We start from the raw sequence: 19,490 nt of genomic DNA, 5'->3' as shown, positions 1-19,490 counted from the left end.
GCTCACACACCTTGGTTCCTATGGCAATTCACTCTACAGCAAGGGCAAAGAAGAGCGGTTAAAAACAAACTGCTCCAACTTGCTCACTTCACTGGCGGTTGCCATCTTCAAACGGTTATAGTTTTTAATTTTAAATCCTACAGCGAAGAGCTTTATATTGTGAGAATCACAAGACCCAGACCTACATTTTGATGCATAGTATGTCTCTGAAATATTAAAAATAAAGGCACAGTCGCAGTTTAGAAATTGCCCTTCAAATTTCAGGTATCTAGAGTGGAGTTTGGATGAATGTCAATGGGAGGAGTGAGTTGCAAACAAATGGTCATATTGTGAAAACTATCAGGACTATGGCTTAGCCGTGAACATTTTTAGTGGCAGCAGGGTTAGCTGAACGTTTTGATATACGATTTGTGTAGGTGGGCTTGAAAATGAGGGAGTGATGGCAGTTTACAAATCATGTCCTGATTTTTCAGCTCACACTCTAGCTTTTGTCAGCTCCCAGTCTGTCAGGGATGCGGGTGTGACCAGAAGTGTGTGGACTGACACAGGGAAACGCAGGCTTCAGATATGGTATAAATAAGACGCTTTATTAAAGACTAACAATACAAACATAAACGCAGTGCACCAAACCCCAAGCTAACACAAATACATACAACAAGGTGAAACAAACCCAAACCTAAACTGGTATAGATACACAGGTACATACACATATAGAGCACAACGTAGTCAGGCAGGCCGGGTCGATAACTATCGGGCAGGTAGGTACAGGAGGAGCAGGCGGAGAGAATGGTCAGGGTCACAAGCCAGGGATCAAACAGGAGAAGTCAGCAGAGGTCAGGATCAGGCAGGGTCGGCAACAAGTCAGGCAGGAACAGGAATGCAGGTTACAAGGTACAGGGGCCCATGGAAAAACACACACCAAGGCACAGACTGCAGGTCTGGCCATCCCTTAAATACACCACCTGCAATCAGCCCCAGGTGATGGCTAATTGCCGAAGTGAACCTCTGGTTGTTGAGAGCACCCGCTGGCCAGCCCTGGTACTACAGCCCACAAGGCAGGTGAGTCCCACCGTTACTGGCAAGTCCATTCCTGACACACTCTAGTTTTGAACATTCCGCCATTCATTCCTATGGGACCAATTTCACCACAAAAACGCTGATATTTCCTGAACCATTCGGCGAAACGTTCCACAAAGTAATAGCACACCAATCGGGAACAATCCGCACGTTTCGGTACATTACTGTCTATGTAAAAACTGGGAGGAGTTATGGTAGTAAATTTGGCGATGATAAGAATATATATGTGAGATAACAGGAAGTGGTTGCCATGCAACAACACTTAATAAGAAGAAGAAGAAGAAAAAGAAGTAAGAAAAAAAAGAATTCCAGTCTGCTATTATATTTTATATGAAAAGTCTTGCGGTTGCAACAATGTATCTATTTGTATTCGAATAAAACCATTCGTTTCCGAAATGGATACATTGTTGCAACCGCAAGACTTTTTCATGTAATATAATAGCGGAGCTCTCTGCAAGGGACAGAAGTAATTATGCGGTTAAATGCCGGCCGCAGACGTGACGAAAATCGGCCGTTTTTTTACCATTGGTGGTAACGTCGGCCGATCGAACGACCAATTTTTTTTCGTTTCTTTTTTATAAAAAATGGCCGATTTTCGACCCGTCTATGGTTTGCATTATTCTATGAGCTATAGTGAAAAAATAAAAAAAGCCGTCAATTGCATTTAAAAATCATCACCGACATACACTTCGTATTATTTGCAATGAATTTTCATTCGTAAACCGAGGTACGCCTGTACTTCATACATACACCAACAATCTGAACATTAGGATGACCTATTTCACATGTATCGAATAGGTCTGGATGTCGCTCCATTTCCTCAAACTTAACCTATCCAAAACCGGGCTCCTGGTCTTCCCCCCACCCCGTGCTCCCCCCCATCCTCTCCATCACTACTAACAACGCCACCATCTCTCCCACCCCACACACCAAAGTCCTGGGTGTCACCCTGGACTCCCACCTCTCCTTCCTACCCCACATCCAACTGCTATCTAGATCTTGCAGGCTCCACCTCTGTAACATCTCCAAGATACGCACATTCCTCACCCCAGACACCACCAAACAACTCGTACACTCCCTCATCATCTCACGCCTGGACTACTGCAACTCCCTTCTCACTGGCCTACCCAAACGAACGCTATCCCCGCTCCAGTCGATCCTGAACTCAGCGGTTAGACTCATCCACCTCACCAAGCGCTCCACATCTGCCACCCCCCTCTGCCAATCCCTTCACTGGCTCCCGATTGCCCAACGCATCAAGTTCAAGCTGCTAACCCTGACCTACAAGACCATTCACAATGCCGCCCCGAACTACATAACTGACCTGATACCCAGATACTACCCTACCCGTGCCCTCCGCTCCTCACAAGACCTCCTGCTCTCTAGCTCCCTGGTCTCCTCCTCCCACGCCCGATTGCAGGACTTCTCTAGGACTTCCTCCATCCTCTGGAACTCCCTACCCCAATCCATCAGACTGTGACCTACCCTCCTCACCTTCAGGCGCACCCTGAAAACCCTCCTCTTCAGGGAAGCCTACCCCAACCTCACCTAACAACTAACCTCCTCCACTCCTCCCACCACTCCATCCCCCACAGCCATCTCCTCCTGTGTCACCTTCCCCTCCCTCCTAGATTGTAAGCTCGAAAGAGCAGGGCCCTCGAACCCCTCGTGTATTGTATTGTTACTGTCTTGTCTCATGTTCTGTCCCCCTTGCTACTGTACAGCGCTGAGCATACCCTTTGGTGCTATATAAATACTGTATAATAATAATGGAAATATGGAAACAGTTCCAGTTCCTACATCTGCAAGGTTACATGTTGAATCTCCAGCAGAAAATGTGCCGTGATTATTTCCTCCCAATTACCTCTCCCAAAACAGATCCCACTTTTTTTGTTTTGCGTTTTAATGTTTTGGGTTTTTTTTACATTTCAGCATAAACTTCTGTCATTTGGAGCAGTCTGGGAACATGCTATGAAAATCATCATTTTTGCACATTTTTTTTCTGCCCGGCTTGCTGCGGCCGACTCTATTTTTGGCTCCTTTTCGGGGGAAAAAAATCTAAAGCATTTATCATTGTGCTGACCCTGTTCCATTATTCCAGCACCTTCCCAGGCTAGGCCTGTAATGAGATCAGTGCTTTGCGCTCATGGCGGAATAAAGTACATTTAACACAAAGTGACGTGTGCATAATACAGGGTGACGGTCGAGATATCTGAGACGTATCTGTGGGTTGTTTAAGATTCGGAGCAGGATCCTCGTCTCTCTCCGCGCTAAGCTGCTCCTAACAAGGTATCTCGTCTGTACATCAATATGACTGTGAAGTGGGCCCAGCTCATTACATTCTTCTAAATGCGAATCGCGATGGCGTGACAGCGCGTTCTCCCCTTCTTTGCACTCCTGCCTGCCTGCAGGCGGAACGAGCAACCTTTCCAACGGGTTAAATAAATCATGTATGTATTTGCTCTGCTTTTATAGGGCAAGGGCATAAAAAACAATATAGAGCTTAAAATATTACTAAACCCACAGCAGTAAAATCAGTCTGTAGATGCAGTAAAGCATGCTTGCTATACTCACTGTGGGACCTAAGGGGTTAATCCTCCGCATTGTGTGGAAAGGCTGTTTGATCCTGTCTTCTCTGATCCTTCCCTTCTTCCAGAGCCCTCGTCTTGTCTCCTGATAAGGCATATTGTGTGGAGTCACCCTGCACATGCTCGGTTTGGTGTGTATTGCTAGAGTTTTTTTTTCTCTTTTTGGGAAAGTGCATGCGATCAGCGCTGTCCAGACAGAGGGTCAGGGGCCATGCAGCCTCATAGGACAATCAAGGGAGAATGAAAATGCCTCCTGCAAGCTTTAACCACTTTACCACTATTGCTAGCTTCTTTAACAGCTGCTAGCTAAAATCACATGTTAAATCACGCACGCTGGTTGTACCCAAGTTGATCAATCGATCAACGTGGGTACATTCAGCCTGCCCATAGATGCGTCTATGGCTGGCTTAAAAGTCACTCTAAACCAGGGTTCCTCCAGAGATTGCTAGGAGTTCTTTGAGCTTTGCCCTTGAACTCCAATTTGATGGTTTCTGGATAGTTCCAGGGCTAACACCACTTTCCAAAGGCAGCAGCCCAACAGCAATGAGATTTTTAGCTACCTGTAAGGGTGGCATTCTGGTCATCGCTTTAAGGGTAGCATTCTTCCCACTGACCACCAATGTAAGGAGCATTCTTCCCACTGACCACCAATGTAAGGAGCATTCTTCCCACTGACCACCAATGTAAGGGAAATTCTTCCCACTGACCCCCAATGTAAGGGACATTCTTCCCACTGACCACCAATGTAAGGAGCATTCTTCCCACTGACCACCAATGTAAGGGACATTCTTCCCACTGACCCCCAATGTAAGGAGCATTCTTCCAACTGACCACCAATGTAAGAGGCATTCTTCTCACTGACCCCAATGTAAGAGGCATTCTTCTCACTGACCCCAATGTAAGAGGCATTCTTCCCACTGACCCCCAATGTAAGAGGCATTCTTCCCACTGATCCCCAATGTAAGGGACATTCTTCCCACTGACCCCCAATGTAAGGAGCATTCTTCCAACTGACCCCCAATGTAAGGGACATTTTTCCCACTGACCCCCAATGTAAGGGACATTCTTCTCACTGACCCCCAATGTAAGAGGCATTCTTCTCACTGACCCCAATGTAAGAGGCATTCTTCTCACTGACCCCAATGTAAGAGGCATTCTTCCCACTGACCCCCAATGTAAGAGGCATTCTTCCCACTGATCCCCAATGTAAGGGACATTCTTCCCACTGACCCCCAATGTAAGGAGCATTCTTCCAACTGACCCCCAATGTAAGGGACATTTTTCCCACTGACCCCCAATGTAAGGGACATTCTTCCCACTGACCCCCAATGTAAGAGGCATTCTTCTCACCTACCCCCAATGTAAGAGGCATTCTTCTCACCTACCCCCAATGTAAGAGGCATTCTTCTCACCCCCAATGTAAGAGGCATTCTTCTCACTGACCCCAATGTAAGAGGCATTCTTCCACTGACCACTAATGTAAGGAACATTCTTCCCACTGACCACCAATGTAAGGAGCATTCTTCCCACTGACCCCCAATGTAAGTAGCATTCTTCCACTGACCACTAATGTAAGGAACATTGTTCCCACTGACAACCAATGTAAGGGACATTGTTCCCACTGACCACCAATGTAAGGGACATTCTTCTAAAGACCACCAATGTGAGGAGCATTCTTCCCACTGACCCCCAATGTAAGTAGCATTCTTCCACTGACCACCAATGTAAGGGACATTCTTCCCACTGACCCCCAATGTAAGGGACATTTTTCCCACTGACCCCCAATGTAAGGGACATTCTTCCCACTGACCCCCAATGTAAGGGACATTCTTCCCACTGACCATCACTGTAAGGGACATTCTTCCCACTGACCACCAATGTAAGGAGCATTCTTCTAAAGACCACCAATGTGAGGAGCATTCTTCTCGCTGACCCCCAATCTAAGAAGTATTTCCCACTGACCACCAATATAAGTGATATTCTTCTCACTGACCCCCAGTGAATTTTAGTTTTAGAAGGGGTTCCTGTGAGGTAAAAAGGCTGAGAGAGGCTCTTCCAAAACGATCTTCTATATTCTTCCTACTAAAAATAAAGCTACATAATTGCACTGACCCCCAATATAAGAGGCATTCTTCCCTCTGACCCCCTAACGTAGGAGGTATTCTTCCCACTGACCCCCAATGTAAGGGACATTCTTCCCACTAACCTCCAATGTAAGAGGCATTCTTCCCTCTGACCCCCTAACGTAGGAGGTATTCTTCCCACTGACCCCCAATATAAGAGGCATTCTTCCCACTGACCCCCAATATAAGAGGCATTCTTCCCTCTGACCCCCTAACGTAGGAGGTATTCTTCCCACTGACCCCCAATATAAGAGGCATTCTTCCCACTGACCCCCAATATAAGAGGCATTCTTCCCTCTGACCCCCTAACGTAGGAGGTATTCTTCCCACTGACCCCCAATGTAAGGGACATTCTTCCCACTAACCTCCAATGTAAGAGGCATTCTTCCAATTGACCACCAATGTAAGGAGCATTCTTCCTACTGACCACCAATGTAAGGAGCATTCTTCCCACTGACCACCAATGTAAGGGACATTCTTCCCACTGACCACCAATGTAAAGGACATTCTTCCCACTGACCCCCAATGTAAGGGGCATTCTTCCCACTGACCCCCAATGTAAGGGGCATTCTTCCCACTGACCCCCAATGTAAGGGACATTCTTCCCACCGACCCCCAATGTAAGGGACATTCTTCCCACTGACCAACAATGTAAGGAGCATTCTTCCCACTGACCCCCAATGTAAGTAGCATTCTTCCACTGACCCCCAATGTAAGGAGCATTCTTCCCACTGACCCCCAATGTAAAGGACATTCTTCCCACTGACCACCAATGTAAGGAGCATTCTTCCCACTGACCCCCAATGTAAGTAGCATTCTTCCACTGACCCCCAATGTAAGGGACATTCTTCCCACTGACCACCAATGTAAGGGACATTCTTCCCACTGACCACCAATGTAAGGGACATTCTTCCCACTGACCACCAATGTAAGGGACATTCTTCCCACTGACCACCAATGTAAGGCGCATTCTTCCCACTGACCACCAATGTAAGGCGCATTCTTCCCACTGACCACCAATGTAAGGGACATTCTTCCCACCGACCCCCAATGTAAGGGACATTCTTCCCACTGACCCCCAATGTAAGGGACATTCTTCCCACTGACCCCCAATGTAAGGGACATTCTTCCCACTGACCCCCAATGTAAGGGACATTCTTCCCACTGACCCCCAATGTAAGGGACATTCTTCCCACTGACCCCCAATGTAAGGGACATTCTTCCCACTGACCATCACTGTAAGGGACATTCTTCCCACTGACCACCAATGTAAGGAGCATTCTTCTAAAGACCACCAATGTGAGGAGCATTCTTCTCGCTGACCCCCAATCTAAGAAGTATATCCCACTGACCACCAATATAAGTGATATTCTTCTCACTGACCCCCAGTGAATTTTAGTTTTAGAAGGGGTTCCTGTGAGGTAACAAGGCTGAGAGAGGCTCTTCCAAAACGATCTTCTATATTCTTCCTACTAAAAATAAAGCTACATAATTGCACTGACCCCCAATATAAGAGGCATTCTTCCCTCTGACCCCCTAACGTAGGAGGTATTCTTCCCACTGACCCCCAATGTAAGGGACATTCTTCCCACTAACCTCCAATGTAAGAGGCATTCTTCCCACTGACCCCCAATATAAGAGGCATTCTTCCCACTGACCCCCAATATAAGAGGCATTCTTCCCACTGACTCCCAATATAAGAGGCATTTTTCCCACTGACCCCCAATATAAGAGGCATTCTTCCCTCTGACCCCCTAACGTAAGAGGTATTCTTCCCACTGACCCCCAATGTAAGGGACATTCTTCCAATTGACCACCAATGTAAGGAGCATTCTTCCCACTGACCACCAATGTAAGGGACATTCTTCCCACTGACCACCAATGTAAAGGACATTCTTCCCACTGACCCCCAATGTAAGGGGCATTCTTCCCACTGACCCCTAATGTAAGGGGCATTCTTCCCACTGACCCCCAATGTAAGGGGCATTCTTCCCACTGACCCCCAATGTAAGGGACATTCTTCCCATCGACCCCCAATGTAAGGGACATTCTTCCCATCGACCCCCAATGTAAGGGACATTCTTCCCACTGACCAACAATGTAAGGAGCATTCTTCCCACTGACCCCCAATGTAAGTAGCATTCTTCCACTGACCCCCAATGTAAGGAGCATTCTTCCCACTGACCCCCAATGTAAAGGACATTCTTCCCACTGACCACCAATGTAAGGAGCATTCTTCCCACTGACCCCCAATGTAAGTAGCATTCTTCCACTGACCCCCAATGTAAGGGACATTCTTCCCACTGACCACCAATGTAAGGGACATTCTTCCCACTGACCACCAATGTAAGGGACATTCTTCCCACTGACCACCAATGTAAGGGACATTCTTCCCACCGACCCCCAATGTAAGGGACATTCTTCCCACTGACCCCCAATGTAAGGGACATTCTTCTAAAGACCACCAATTTGAGGAGCATTCTTCTCGCTGACCCCCAATCTAAGGAGTATTTCCCACTGACCCCCAATATAAGTGATATTCTTCTCACTGACCCCCAGTGAATTTTAGTTTTAGAAGGGGTTCCTGTGAGGTAAAAAGGCTGAGAGAGGCTCTTCCAAAGCGATCTTCTATATTCTTCCTACTAAAAATAAAGCTACATAATTGCATTTACATCAGCTGAATGAGTGTGTTTATGTGCAGCTTTATCTTCATGTAATTGATTATTATTGTGACTAATGACATGAGTGTATTCATCTCGCAGCCTTCCTACCCCGTGCGTGACTTCCTTGATATTTTGCTGGCGGATTGAGACATGAATGAATAAATAATTGCTTGCTTGCATTTATAAATACATCCTTTAGCCTGATGTGCATTTCTTAATGGTTTCAGTAATCTGCATTGCTGTCACTTCTTGACGTTCACCGGTACAGTCGTCTGTGGCGAACCTCCACTATACTTGAATATATTATCAGCTCGCCGATTACCATACAGAGGTAGCTGAGATCTAATGATAATTGGGAACCCCTGGCAGATATAAAAACATAACTTCATTCCGTTATGTAACGTGCAGCAGAACTTGGAGAGGGAGAGGCAGCAGCATGAGCCAATCAGGGCGGCTTTGATGTGCACATTGTTTTTAGCCTCCTGCCGAACACACAGAGGAGGGTAAAGCACAAGAATGACTTCAGCATCCTCCAACTTCATTATTGGGTGGGGCAGATCCTGAACTAGGCTTCTTTGCTGCAAATGTACAGAACTGTACAAAAGTTTTAGGCTGGTGTGAGGAAATGCTCTGAAGTAAGAATGCTTTCAAAAAAATGTGTTTTGTTTGTTTTTGTCAATTTACAAAATGCAAAGTGTACAAACAGAAGAAAAATCGAAATCAAATTGGCGTGACTACCTTTTGGCTTCAAACCAGCATTACAGTGGCTCTAAAGGCTTAACGTTTTTTTTTTTTTTTTTAGCTTCGTGCATTCTATACATGAAGGTGAAAAACCTTCTGTATGTGGCAGCCCCTCCTAACACTTACTTGAACCCCATCCCAATCCAGTGATGTGTATGAGAGCCCTGGTTCTCCAGGGACTCTCATTCTTGATTGGCTGAGGCAACAGCGGGAACCAATGGCTCCTGTTGCTGTCAACCAAAGTTACTGAGCCAGTCAGGAGATGGTGTCAAGGATCCGGATATGACCGGAGATGTGTGGACTGACACAGGGAATAGCAGGCTTCAGGAGTAATGTAATAATATAGTTTATTTGTGCGACACATCAATATACAAACGCACCGTGCAAGTAAAAACCAAATGATAATAAAAAAAAATCCACCAAATATATACACGGGCAGAATAAAGCATAGTCAGGGCTGGAGAGGTAGAATAGTCAGGCAGGCCGGGTCAGGATCAATCGGGCGGATCAGGTACAGAGGAGTAGGCAAGCGGATAGTCAAAAGGGAGAGCTGGGTCGGTACAGGCAGAGTTCAGTCGTCAGAGTCAAGCAGGTAGATCACAGCAGTCTAGATACAGGTACAGGACAACAAGGGCTCATGGGAAACAAAATACCAAGGCACTGGTTACAGGCATGATTGCTGCTTAAATACACCTCCTGCAATCAGCCTCAGCTGATGGCTTGATTGCAGGAGGTGAGATCCTGGCTGCTGAAAAGCACTCGCTGGTAAGAACTGGTACTGCAGCCCATAGAGCAGGTGAGCACCACCAGCGGTAGTCCTTTCCTGACAGAGGGAGGGGGCAAGGCCGAACCGCGGCTCTGTGGGTGAATGGACACATAGAGCCGAGGCTCAGGGGCGTGCCTGCTTAGTTGCCCCCATAGCAAGCTGCTTGCTGTGGGGTCAACCGACTGGAGGGATGAGACCCGAGAAGAGGAGGATTCGGGCAGCTCTGTGCAAACTCATTACACAGAGCAGGTAAATATGGTAAGTATGTTTGTTATTTAAAAAAAAAACAAAACCAAAAAAAAAAAAACAAGAACAAGACTTTAGTATGACTTTAATTTTTACACTTGAAGAGTTTGTACACTTGCACAAAGTCAGGGAGTTTGTTGGATTAGAGTCAGGTGTATGATTAACCAGGTATACCAAGCAGGTTTCAATGATCATCAATTTCACATGGAGCTTGAAACAGTCATTAACTGAAACAAACTGCTGGGTGAGGAACAGCCAAACTCTGCTAATAAGGTGAGGCTGTGGAAGACCGTTTCATGTAATAGGTCATACATCATGGCAAGACTGAGCACAGCAACAAGACACATCGGCAAGGTCTCTCCCAGGCAAAGATTTCAAAGCAGACCAGGGTTTCAAGATGTGCTGTTCAAGATCTTTTGAGGAAGCACAAAGAACCAGGCAACAGTGAGGACCATAGACGCAGTGGTCAGTCAGAGAAACTCAATTCACCAAATGAAAGACCCATGCTTACTTCCCTTCAACATCGGAAGATGTCCAACAGTGCCATCAGCACAGAACTGGTGAAATCCAGTGGGACCCGGGTACACTCATCTACTGTCAAGAGAAGTCTGGCTAGAAGTGGTCTTCATGGAAAATTGTTGCCAAAAAGCCTTACTTCCGACATGGAAACAAGGCTAAGAGACTCAACTATGCACAAAACATAGAAACTAGGGTGCAGAGAAATGGCAGCAGGTGCTCTGGACTGTAGAATATTTGGCTGTAGTAGATGCAGTTTGTTGGCGAAGGGCTGGAGAGCATTACAGTAATGAGTGTCTGGAGGCAACTGTGAACTATGGTGGAGGTTCCTTGCAAGTTTGGGGGCTGCATTTCTGAAAATGGAGTTGGAGATTTGGTCAGGATCAATGGTGTCCTCAGTGCTGAGAATTACACGCAAATACTTCTCCATCATGCCATACCATCAGGAGACGTGTGATTGGCCAAAAATGTATTCTGCAGAAGGACAATGACCCCAAACATACAGCCAATGTCATTAAGAACTATAATCAGTGTAAAGAAGAAGTCTTGGAAGTGATGGGTTGGCCCCCACAAAGCCCAGATCTCAACATCATGAAGTCTGTCTGGAATTACATGAATAGACAGAAGGAGACGAGCTCTGAGGAAGAAGGGACCCCCCCCTTTGAAACGCGTCAGCTTGACCAAGAGATTATCTCCCTTCTTGATGGGATTTGCACGTATCTCCTAACCCAGTGTTTTGGTTTTGGACCTTATATGCCTTTTTATACTGCTACTCTTGTGAGTATAACTTTTATCAATAGATTTTTTAATTGCCTACTGGGGTAATGCGCAAGGTTATTGCGCTTTGTTTTTTTTTGTTGTTTTTTTCTTCTTCTCTACTACAATTTTAAAGTGTGACATGTTGGGTATCTATTTACTCAACTTGACATCATCTTTTATATTTTACCAAAAAATGGGTTATATATTGTGTTTTTTTGCATTTAAATTCATTTTAAAAATCTGCCCAAGTACCGCGTGACATGAAAAATTGTAACGATCACCATTCTATTCTCTAGTGTCTCTGCTAAAAAAAATATTTCATGTTTGGGGGTAATTTTCTAACAAAACATACTGATTTTTGCCAGATGTCCCAGAAAAGGCTTGGTCTTCAATTGGCTAAAAACACTTCTGTTTCCGAAAGCATTCCTCATTTCCAGCATTTTTTTCACACCTGCCTAAAACGTTTGCACATTTTGATTTCATTTTCTTGCAGTTCATCGAAACCACCATTTTTAAAGCAGTAAACTAAAAAATTTTATAAATTGAATCTTACCAATCATTAGATGTGGTGGCTGCGTTGGTGTGTTTTTTGTTTTTTTTTGGGGGGGGGTTGTGTTTTTTCTGTTTTTTTTTTTTTTTTGGTTTTGTTTTTTTCTTATGAGATTGGGGGAGTAGTTGTTTACATAAGGAAGACCACATTGTTTTATGCTCCCAGTTCAGCTCACAAGAAGAGACAAGGACACTGCATTTCTGGCAGGATCAACAGGTATTTTCTGTACATGCCAAAAAATGTTTTGTAGTTGGTAAGGTTGAATAAAGACTCCAATCCAACCTGTGTGGGTGCGTGTATGTATGTCTCTACCAATTCCCATACTCTGTATATTGAGTTCAGTAAGATGCCCATCAAATTGTTCTAAGCCTCTAAGAAAGTGAATGCAGCCACCACACCTAAGGACTGGAAAGCTGCAATGTATTACTGTTTTTGTTCTTGGGTTTAGTTCTTTTAATGCCTTCTTTCTAAGCATTCCTCATCTTTCAGCTGTGCATCCCTGTAATGCAGTAGCGGTGACGAGGCTGCGGGATGAAGATAGGTGCGGCGGGCTCACCAACACCTGCAGGTGCGCCGTCTCTGCCGTGGCAGCGGAGGAGAGCGACTTGTACTGCTGAATAATTTACAGCATATTGACAGACAGTATAATACATTGAGATTGTAATCACTCTTTCCCGGCACAAATCCTCTGGCTGCAAAATTTTCTTTTTTCTGCATCCACACAAGAGCTAATTAGAATTCATTGAAATACGGAATATTTTATTTTCATCCAGGTCTGCGTAGGAGATTTCTGCCTCTGATAACTAGCTAACAAATGTAAGCGTGCGCCGAATTCGCAGCGATAATGCAAATGTTCTTTTTTCATGTTCGGGGCCGTTGGCTCTTCTTTCATGCATTGGAGATGTTGACTTGACACAGCTGCCTGAATTCTACGTCCGTTGTTGGAGGTTCAGGAGAGGGACGACCGCACAGAAAAATGCCTGAGCTGCTCATCGCAATCGGAATCTTTTTGTAGCGCGAGTTAGGGTTTGATTTTACAAAACCCATTAGGCTGCCTATCTGTGAAGTGAAGCAAAAAGAGAGAGCGCGCACCAACCTTGCGCATTACCTCAGTAAACTATGAATTTATTAAACAATATATATACTCACAAACAAGGAAGTGTAACTCTCAAAGTGAATCTGACGCGTTTCGAAGGGGGATCCTTCTTCATCAGAGCTAGAAGTGCGAAACGCGTCAGGGCACTTTGAGAGTCGCTCTGAAGGGTCCCCCATTGAAACGCGTCAGTATCACGTTGAGAGTAGCTCTGAAGGGTCCCCCATTGAAACGCGTCAGTATCACTTTGAGAGTAGCTCTGAAGGGTCCCCCATTCAAACGCGTCAGTATCACGTTGAGAGTAGCTCTGAAGGGTCCCCCATTGAAACGCGTCAGTATCACTTTGAGAGTAGCTCTGAAGGGTCCCCCATTCAAACGCGTCAGTATCACGTTGAGAGTCGCTCTGAAGGGTCCCCCATTGAAACGCGTCAGTATCACGTTGAGAGTAGCTCTGAAGGGTCCCCCATTGAAACGCGTCAGTATCACTTTGAGAGTAGCTCTGAAGGGTCCCCCATTCAAACGCGTCAGTATCACGTTGAGAGTAGCTCTGAAGGGTCCCCCATTGAAACGCGTCAGTATCACTTTGAGAGTAGCTCTGAAGGGTCCCCCATTCAAACGCGTCAGTATCACGTTGAGAGTAGCTCTGAAGGGTCCCCCATTGAAACGCGTCAGTATCACTTTGAGAGTAGCTCTGAAGGGTCCCCCATTCAAACGCGTCAGTATCACGTTGAGAGTAGCTCTGAAGGGTCCCCCATTGAAACGCGTCAGTATCACTTTGAGAGTAGCTCTGAAGGGTCCCCCATTCAAACGCGTCAGTATCACGTTGAGAGTAGCTCTGAAGGGTTCCCCTTCGAAATGCATCAGCCTCACTTTGAGGTTGAGAGCAATAGTAGGGACTTTTCAAAGTTAGCTACTTCCAGTCCGGACACTTTCACCCCCTTCCTGTCCAGGCCAATTTTCAGCTTTCAGTGCTATCACACTTTGAATGACAATTGCGCGGTCATGCAACACTGTACCCATGTGAATTTTTTTGAGACAGATAAAGATTTATTTTGGTGGTATTTTTTCACCACTGGGATTTTTATTTTTTTGCTATGTAGATGAAAAAGTCCAAAAATGTTGACAAAAAGTGCTTTTCTTATAAAATTTAGCAAATAATATTTCATCATAAATCTTGGCCAAAATGTATTCCGTTATCTTTTTAGTTAAAAAAAAAATAACCCAAATTAGTTTATATTATAAATTATAATTTTTAAACATTTTTTTTTACATTTTTATTTTATTTTTTTATATTATTTATGGGTTGTTGGGGTTTTTTTTACATACTGTCACCCTAGCAGTACAGTGTTACCATGGTGACACTGTACTACTTGTGGGGGGGTGATGAAGATATTTTTTTTTTTTACACTGACTGCTTTTACACCCGCAAAGGCTGTAAAAGCAATCATTTCTTCTTCTCTCTGGCTGCATTCCTGCAGCCATTGGGAACTACTGTGTGAGCTGTGATTGGTCACAGCTTGTCACATGTTACAAGGCTGTTGTGAATTGCCCTGTACCATGTGACCTCTGTGATCATTCACAAATTTCACACATAGTAAGCAATGATGTCAGAAGTGACATCTTGCTTACTACTCTGCATGTGATCACTGATTGGCCAATCAGTGACCACATGATTGGGACCTCGCACAGAGGTCCCGTACAGTGATTGATCCGAAGGACACAGCTGGCTCCGGATTGCGGTGCTGCGCGCTCCCAGGGAGCGTGCACAAGCAGGGGGCGGGGAGGCCGTTTAAAAAACTAGATTGTAAGCTCCAAGGATCAGGGCCCTCCTATCCCTCTTGTATTGAACTGTATTGTTGCTGTATTGTCTCCCGTTATATTGTAAAGCGCTGAGCAAACTGTTGGCGCCATAAATCCTGTATAATGATAATAATATAAATCCTGTATAATAATAATATATAAATCCTGTATAATAATAATATAAATCCTGTATAATAATAATATATAAATCCTGTATAATAATAATATATAAATCCTGTATAATAATAATAATAATAATATAAATCCTGTATAATAATAATAATATAAATCCTGTATAATAATAATAATAATATAAATCCTGTATAATAATAATAATATAAATCCTGTATAATAATAATAATATAAATCCTGTATAATAATAATAATAATATAAATCCTGTATAATAATAATAATATAAATCCTGTATAATAATAATATATAAATCCTGTATAATAATAATAATATAAATCCTGTATAATAATAATAATATAAATCCTGTATAATAATAATAATATAAATCCTGTATAATAATAATAATATAAATCCTGTATAATAATAATAATAAACAGCCACCCGACCATTTATTAAAACCAGAATGTAGTGTCCCTTTAAGAGCCACAGCTCCCCACCTGTTATTGAACATTGAATGAGCAGCAGCAGAATCCATATGTAATCCCTATGCTCTCTCCTCCTGTCAGCATGTTACTTCTCAGCACATGTGCGTGAAGCATGCCTGATTGGCTCATAGCTCTCCTAATGTTGGGGAATTTCAGGTGGCTGAATTCTGTACTGTCCTCCTGTCTGCGCTGGTTTCTCATAGGTTTCTGCAGACATGGCTACGATTCCAAATGCAGAGTATCCCAATGTCAGCCCACAGAGCTAAAGAGCAGTGTGAGCCGTGCGATTGGTTTTTGGGGGAACGCTCAGTCACTTGTACATAATGATATAGAGAATAACATTTTCCGGAAACACTTTGCATGCTGTAGGCTCTCGTTGTTGGCGTTTGGTCATTTGTGTGGCCATAGGCAGGATTTGCAGTAGAAGGTCTCTGTGTTTTGTCCTTCATGTTCTGTCTGACTCTCATCTTCTTCTTCTGGTTTGTCTCTCCCGTCTAGGCGCATTGACGATGACAAAGGGCGGACGCATGAACTGGAGCATTCCGCAATCAAATGCATGAGAGGGATCCTGTACTGTTACATGAGACAAGCCGATAAGGTAAGTCGCTCAGGCCGGCTCGGCTGTGCCACCGATGACTTTGACGGTGTAGAGGACAGCGGTAGATATTTAAGAAACAATGGTGCAGAAGAAAGGATTCATGTTCAAGCCGAAGTTTAACCCCTCGCCTACCAGGCACTGTCACCCCCCTTCCTGCCCAGGACAATTTTCAGCTTTCAGCGCTGTCGCATTTTGAATGACAATTGCGCAGTCATGCAACACTGTACTCATATGAAATTTTTATCATTTTTTTTCACACAAACAGAGCTTTCTTTTGGTGTCATTTAATCTCTTCTGGGTGTTTTACTTTTTGCGCTATAAACAAAAGAAGCAAAAAAAAAAAAAAAAATTTTCGTTTCTATTATAAAATTTTGCAAACAGGTAATTTTTCTCCTTTGCTGATGTGCCTTGATGAGGCAGCACTAATAGGCGGCACTGATGAGGTGGCATGGATAGGCAGCACTGATGGGCACTGATACGCGGCACTGATGAGGTGGCATGGATAGGCAGCACTGATGGGCACTGATAGGTGGCACTGATGGGGTGGCATGGATAGGCAGCACTGATGGGCACTGATAGGTGGCACTGATGAGGTGGCATGGATAGGCAGCACTGATGGGCACTGATAGGTGGCACTGATGGGGTGGCATGGATGGGCAGCACTGATGATGCTGCACTGATATGCGGCGATGATGGTCACTGACTGATAGGCAGCACTTATGGGAGACACTGATGGGCACTGACTGGCGACATTGATGGGAGGCACTGATGGGTGGCACTACTAGGCACTGATGGGCACAGTTGGGCAGCACTGCTGGGCACTTGTCGGTGGCACTGCTGGGCACTGATCATCAGTGCCCTTATGATCGGTGCTGATCCGTCCTCTGACAATTGCCAGGTATGGGCAGTACTTTCCTCACTTTGTGACAGCATGAGGAAAGTTCAGCCGATAACTGGCAACTGCATTTATCCAGTGATCTGCTGTGTCATTGGGCACAGCTGATCACGTGGTAAAAGACCACTGTGATTGGCCTTTTACCACATCACGTGATCATCTGTGTCCTCCGTGGGCACCTGGGAGGGGGCATTCTGGGAGGATATCATATGAAGCCCTCCTAGAACTGGACAGCCACGCTGTAGCCATCGTTCGGCTATAGCACAGTTGGCAAGTGGTTAAAGTGATTCCAAAGCCTGAAGGTATTTTACCCTAATGCATTCTCTGCATTAAGTTATAAAAACTTCTGTCACAGAGGATCCTCTGCCCCCCCCCCCCCCCCCCCCCACCCCTATAGTTACCCAAGCCCAATATCGATCCAGGGTTGTGCACGAGAGCCACAGCTCTCCCGGCTCTCTCCCTTCTCACAGGGTGGATTGATAGCAGCAGGAGCCATTGGCTTCCTCTACTGTCAGTCAAATTCTGTGGCAAGGGGGCGGGGCGAGCTGCGCTGTCTGTGTTAGTGAAAGCAATTGTCCAGTCTCCTTTTAAAAAAATAATAAAAGTCAGCGGCGACAATAACAGCCACTCACCTGTCCTAGGATCCATCAATGTCCTCACTGCAGCCAGGTTCACTGGCCATCCTGTGCCCCCAGCGCCGGAATCTTAAAGTGATACTAAAGGATTTTTTTTTTAAATCACAAACAAATACCTACTGTGTGCAGTGGTTTTGCACAGAACAGCCCAGATCCTCCTTTTCTCTGGTCCCCCACTGGCTCTCCTAGCCCCTCCCTCCGATTGGGTGCCCCCACAGCAAGGAGCTTGTTATAGGGGCACCAACTGCTCCGTGTGTCCATCCACACACAGCCGTGGCTTGGCCCCGCCCCCTCTCTCGGCTCACTGGTTGTGGTTACTGGACAATGCTGGCGAGAAGTCGAATATTGCATTTTTATATTTCTGAATCGCAGGGCTATTGGATTTTTTAAATATTGTATTTGGGTTTTTACTACTGGAGCTCAGATTTAAAAGTTTGAAAGTGCAAGGACTGGCCTTCTACAGCAATGTCTCACTTTCTTCTCATTTTTTTTTTTTTTGCATTGGTAGACCATAAACTTCACTCTAATACTAATAAAAAAAAAAAAAAGATGTAAAGACACAAATCTCTAGGCTGTTGACAAATTGGGATCATTTAAATGATTGTTCTTCATTCACTGTAAAAGTAGGAATTCACATAACAGCTGGTAACTAATAAAAATGAATATCGTAAAAACAAATCTAAAAAAGCAGATGGTATGCAAAATATACGAGATAAAAAAGGACAAGCGGGAAAAGAATTACTGGAATCATACTAAGCTGAATTGGACCAAAGATTAGCTGATAGTTGATAGAAAATAAGCGGTTTTCTGTGTTTTAAGCCAAAGATGATTAAATACATTTTTTTGGAGAGAAATGTGTACTATTGTATTATAGTCGGATACAAAATATAAAAGATCATTTCCAAGGACAAACAATCAGAGGAGTGATGCATCAAATCCTTCATATCTTCTATTTATAAATATTCTATTTATAAAGATCCGCACATGTGCCACCCAAAATCACTCTTGTAGGGTAGATTTAGACATGCATCTAAATCTTCCCTTCCTCTGAAGCACAATCCATGTTCAGATCGCACTTCAGATGCCTCCTCGCTGCCTGTTTTTAATCCCATTTTTGCAGAAAAAGTGCCTCAACTGCATTCATTGCGGGGCATTTGCCACGCCTCCCCATTTACTTGAATGTGTGAAGCAGAGGCGTAGCTAGGATATTTTGCGCCCGTGGACAAACGGCCACCTCATGACACCCCTGCCCCCCACTTCATATGGTCCCTGTAGACCCCCCCCCCTCCCGTCCCAATCACATTGCCCCCCCCTTTCATCCATGGCACTACTCACCCGGCTTGACTCTCCCCTCCTCCCCAACCCTGCTCACTGCCCTCCTCTCCCGGCCGGCTCCTCTCTCCTCTCATAACTCACTGTGGATGGCAGACGTATCAGATGACACAGCCGCTGCAGTGATCTTGTAACCTCATTTTGGCGCCCCTGTACCTTTTGGCGCCCGGGTACATATGTACCCCCCTGTTCCCCCCCCAGCTACGCCTCTGGTGTGAAGTTTGACATGATTGCTACCCGCTGATCACTACATGTCGGGAAAACAATTGTCACGGGCGCGAAGCATTGCAGCAGTGGCGTGAAAAACGCCCCCATCGGTTGATTATTGCAGTTTAATGGAGGGCAGTTGGCAAAAACACGGCTCAACCATACAGTTTTTTGCCCCCCAAGTTCACCTAAATGATAAATTAAAGCAGAGGTCTGCTTAAAAAAATATTAAACGGATGGCCTCTGGTCTGGTATTGTAGGCGATGATTGTGATGATTGCATG

At 44.9% G+C, this 19,490-nt stretch overlaps 1 protein-coding gene across 1 annotated transcript in view; it reads left to right on the top strand.

Annotated features, from left to right (window-relative positions):
* The window catches only part of LOC149443946 (phosphorylase b kinase regulatory subunit beta-like), a gene marked incomplete at its 3' end in the record, with an annotated part of 249,711 nt that overhangs the window by 90,771 nt on the left and 139,450 nt on the right, over nt 1-19,490 (top strand). Inside the window, exon 4 of the mRNA XM_089655130.1 lies at nt 16,039-16,138. Coding sequence (XP_089511256.1) covers nt 16,039-16,138 — 100 coding nt within the window. The remainder of the gene's footprint in view (nt 1-16,038; nt 16,139-19,490) is intronic.

This window comes from Staurois parvus, unplaced genomic scaffold (genome assembly GCF_062004578.1).
Source record: "Staurois parvus isolate SC_StPar_1 unplaced genomic scaffold, SC_StPar_1.0 ptg000821l, whole genome shotgun sequence".
Lineage (NCBI taxonomy): Eukaryota > Metazoa > Chordata > Amphibia > Anura > Ranidae > Staurois > Staurois parvus.
This window is presented reverse-complemented; position numbering and strand designations above follow the sequence as displayed.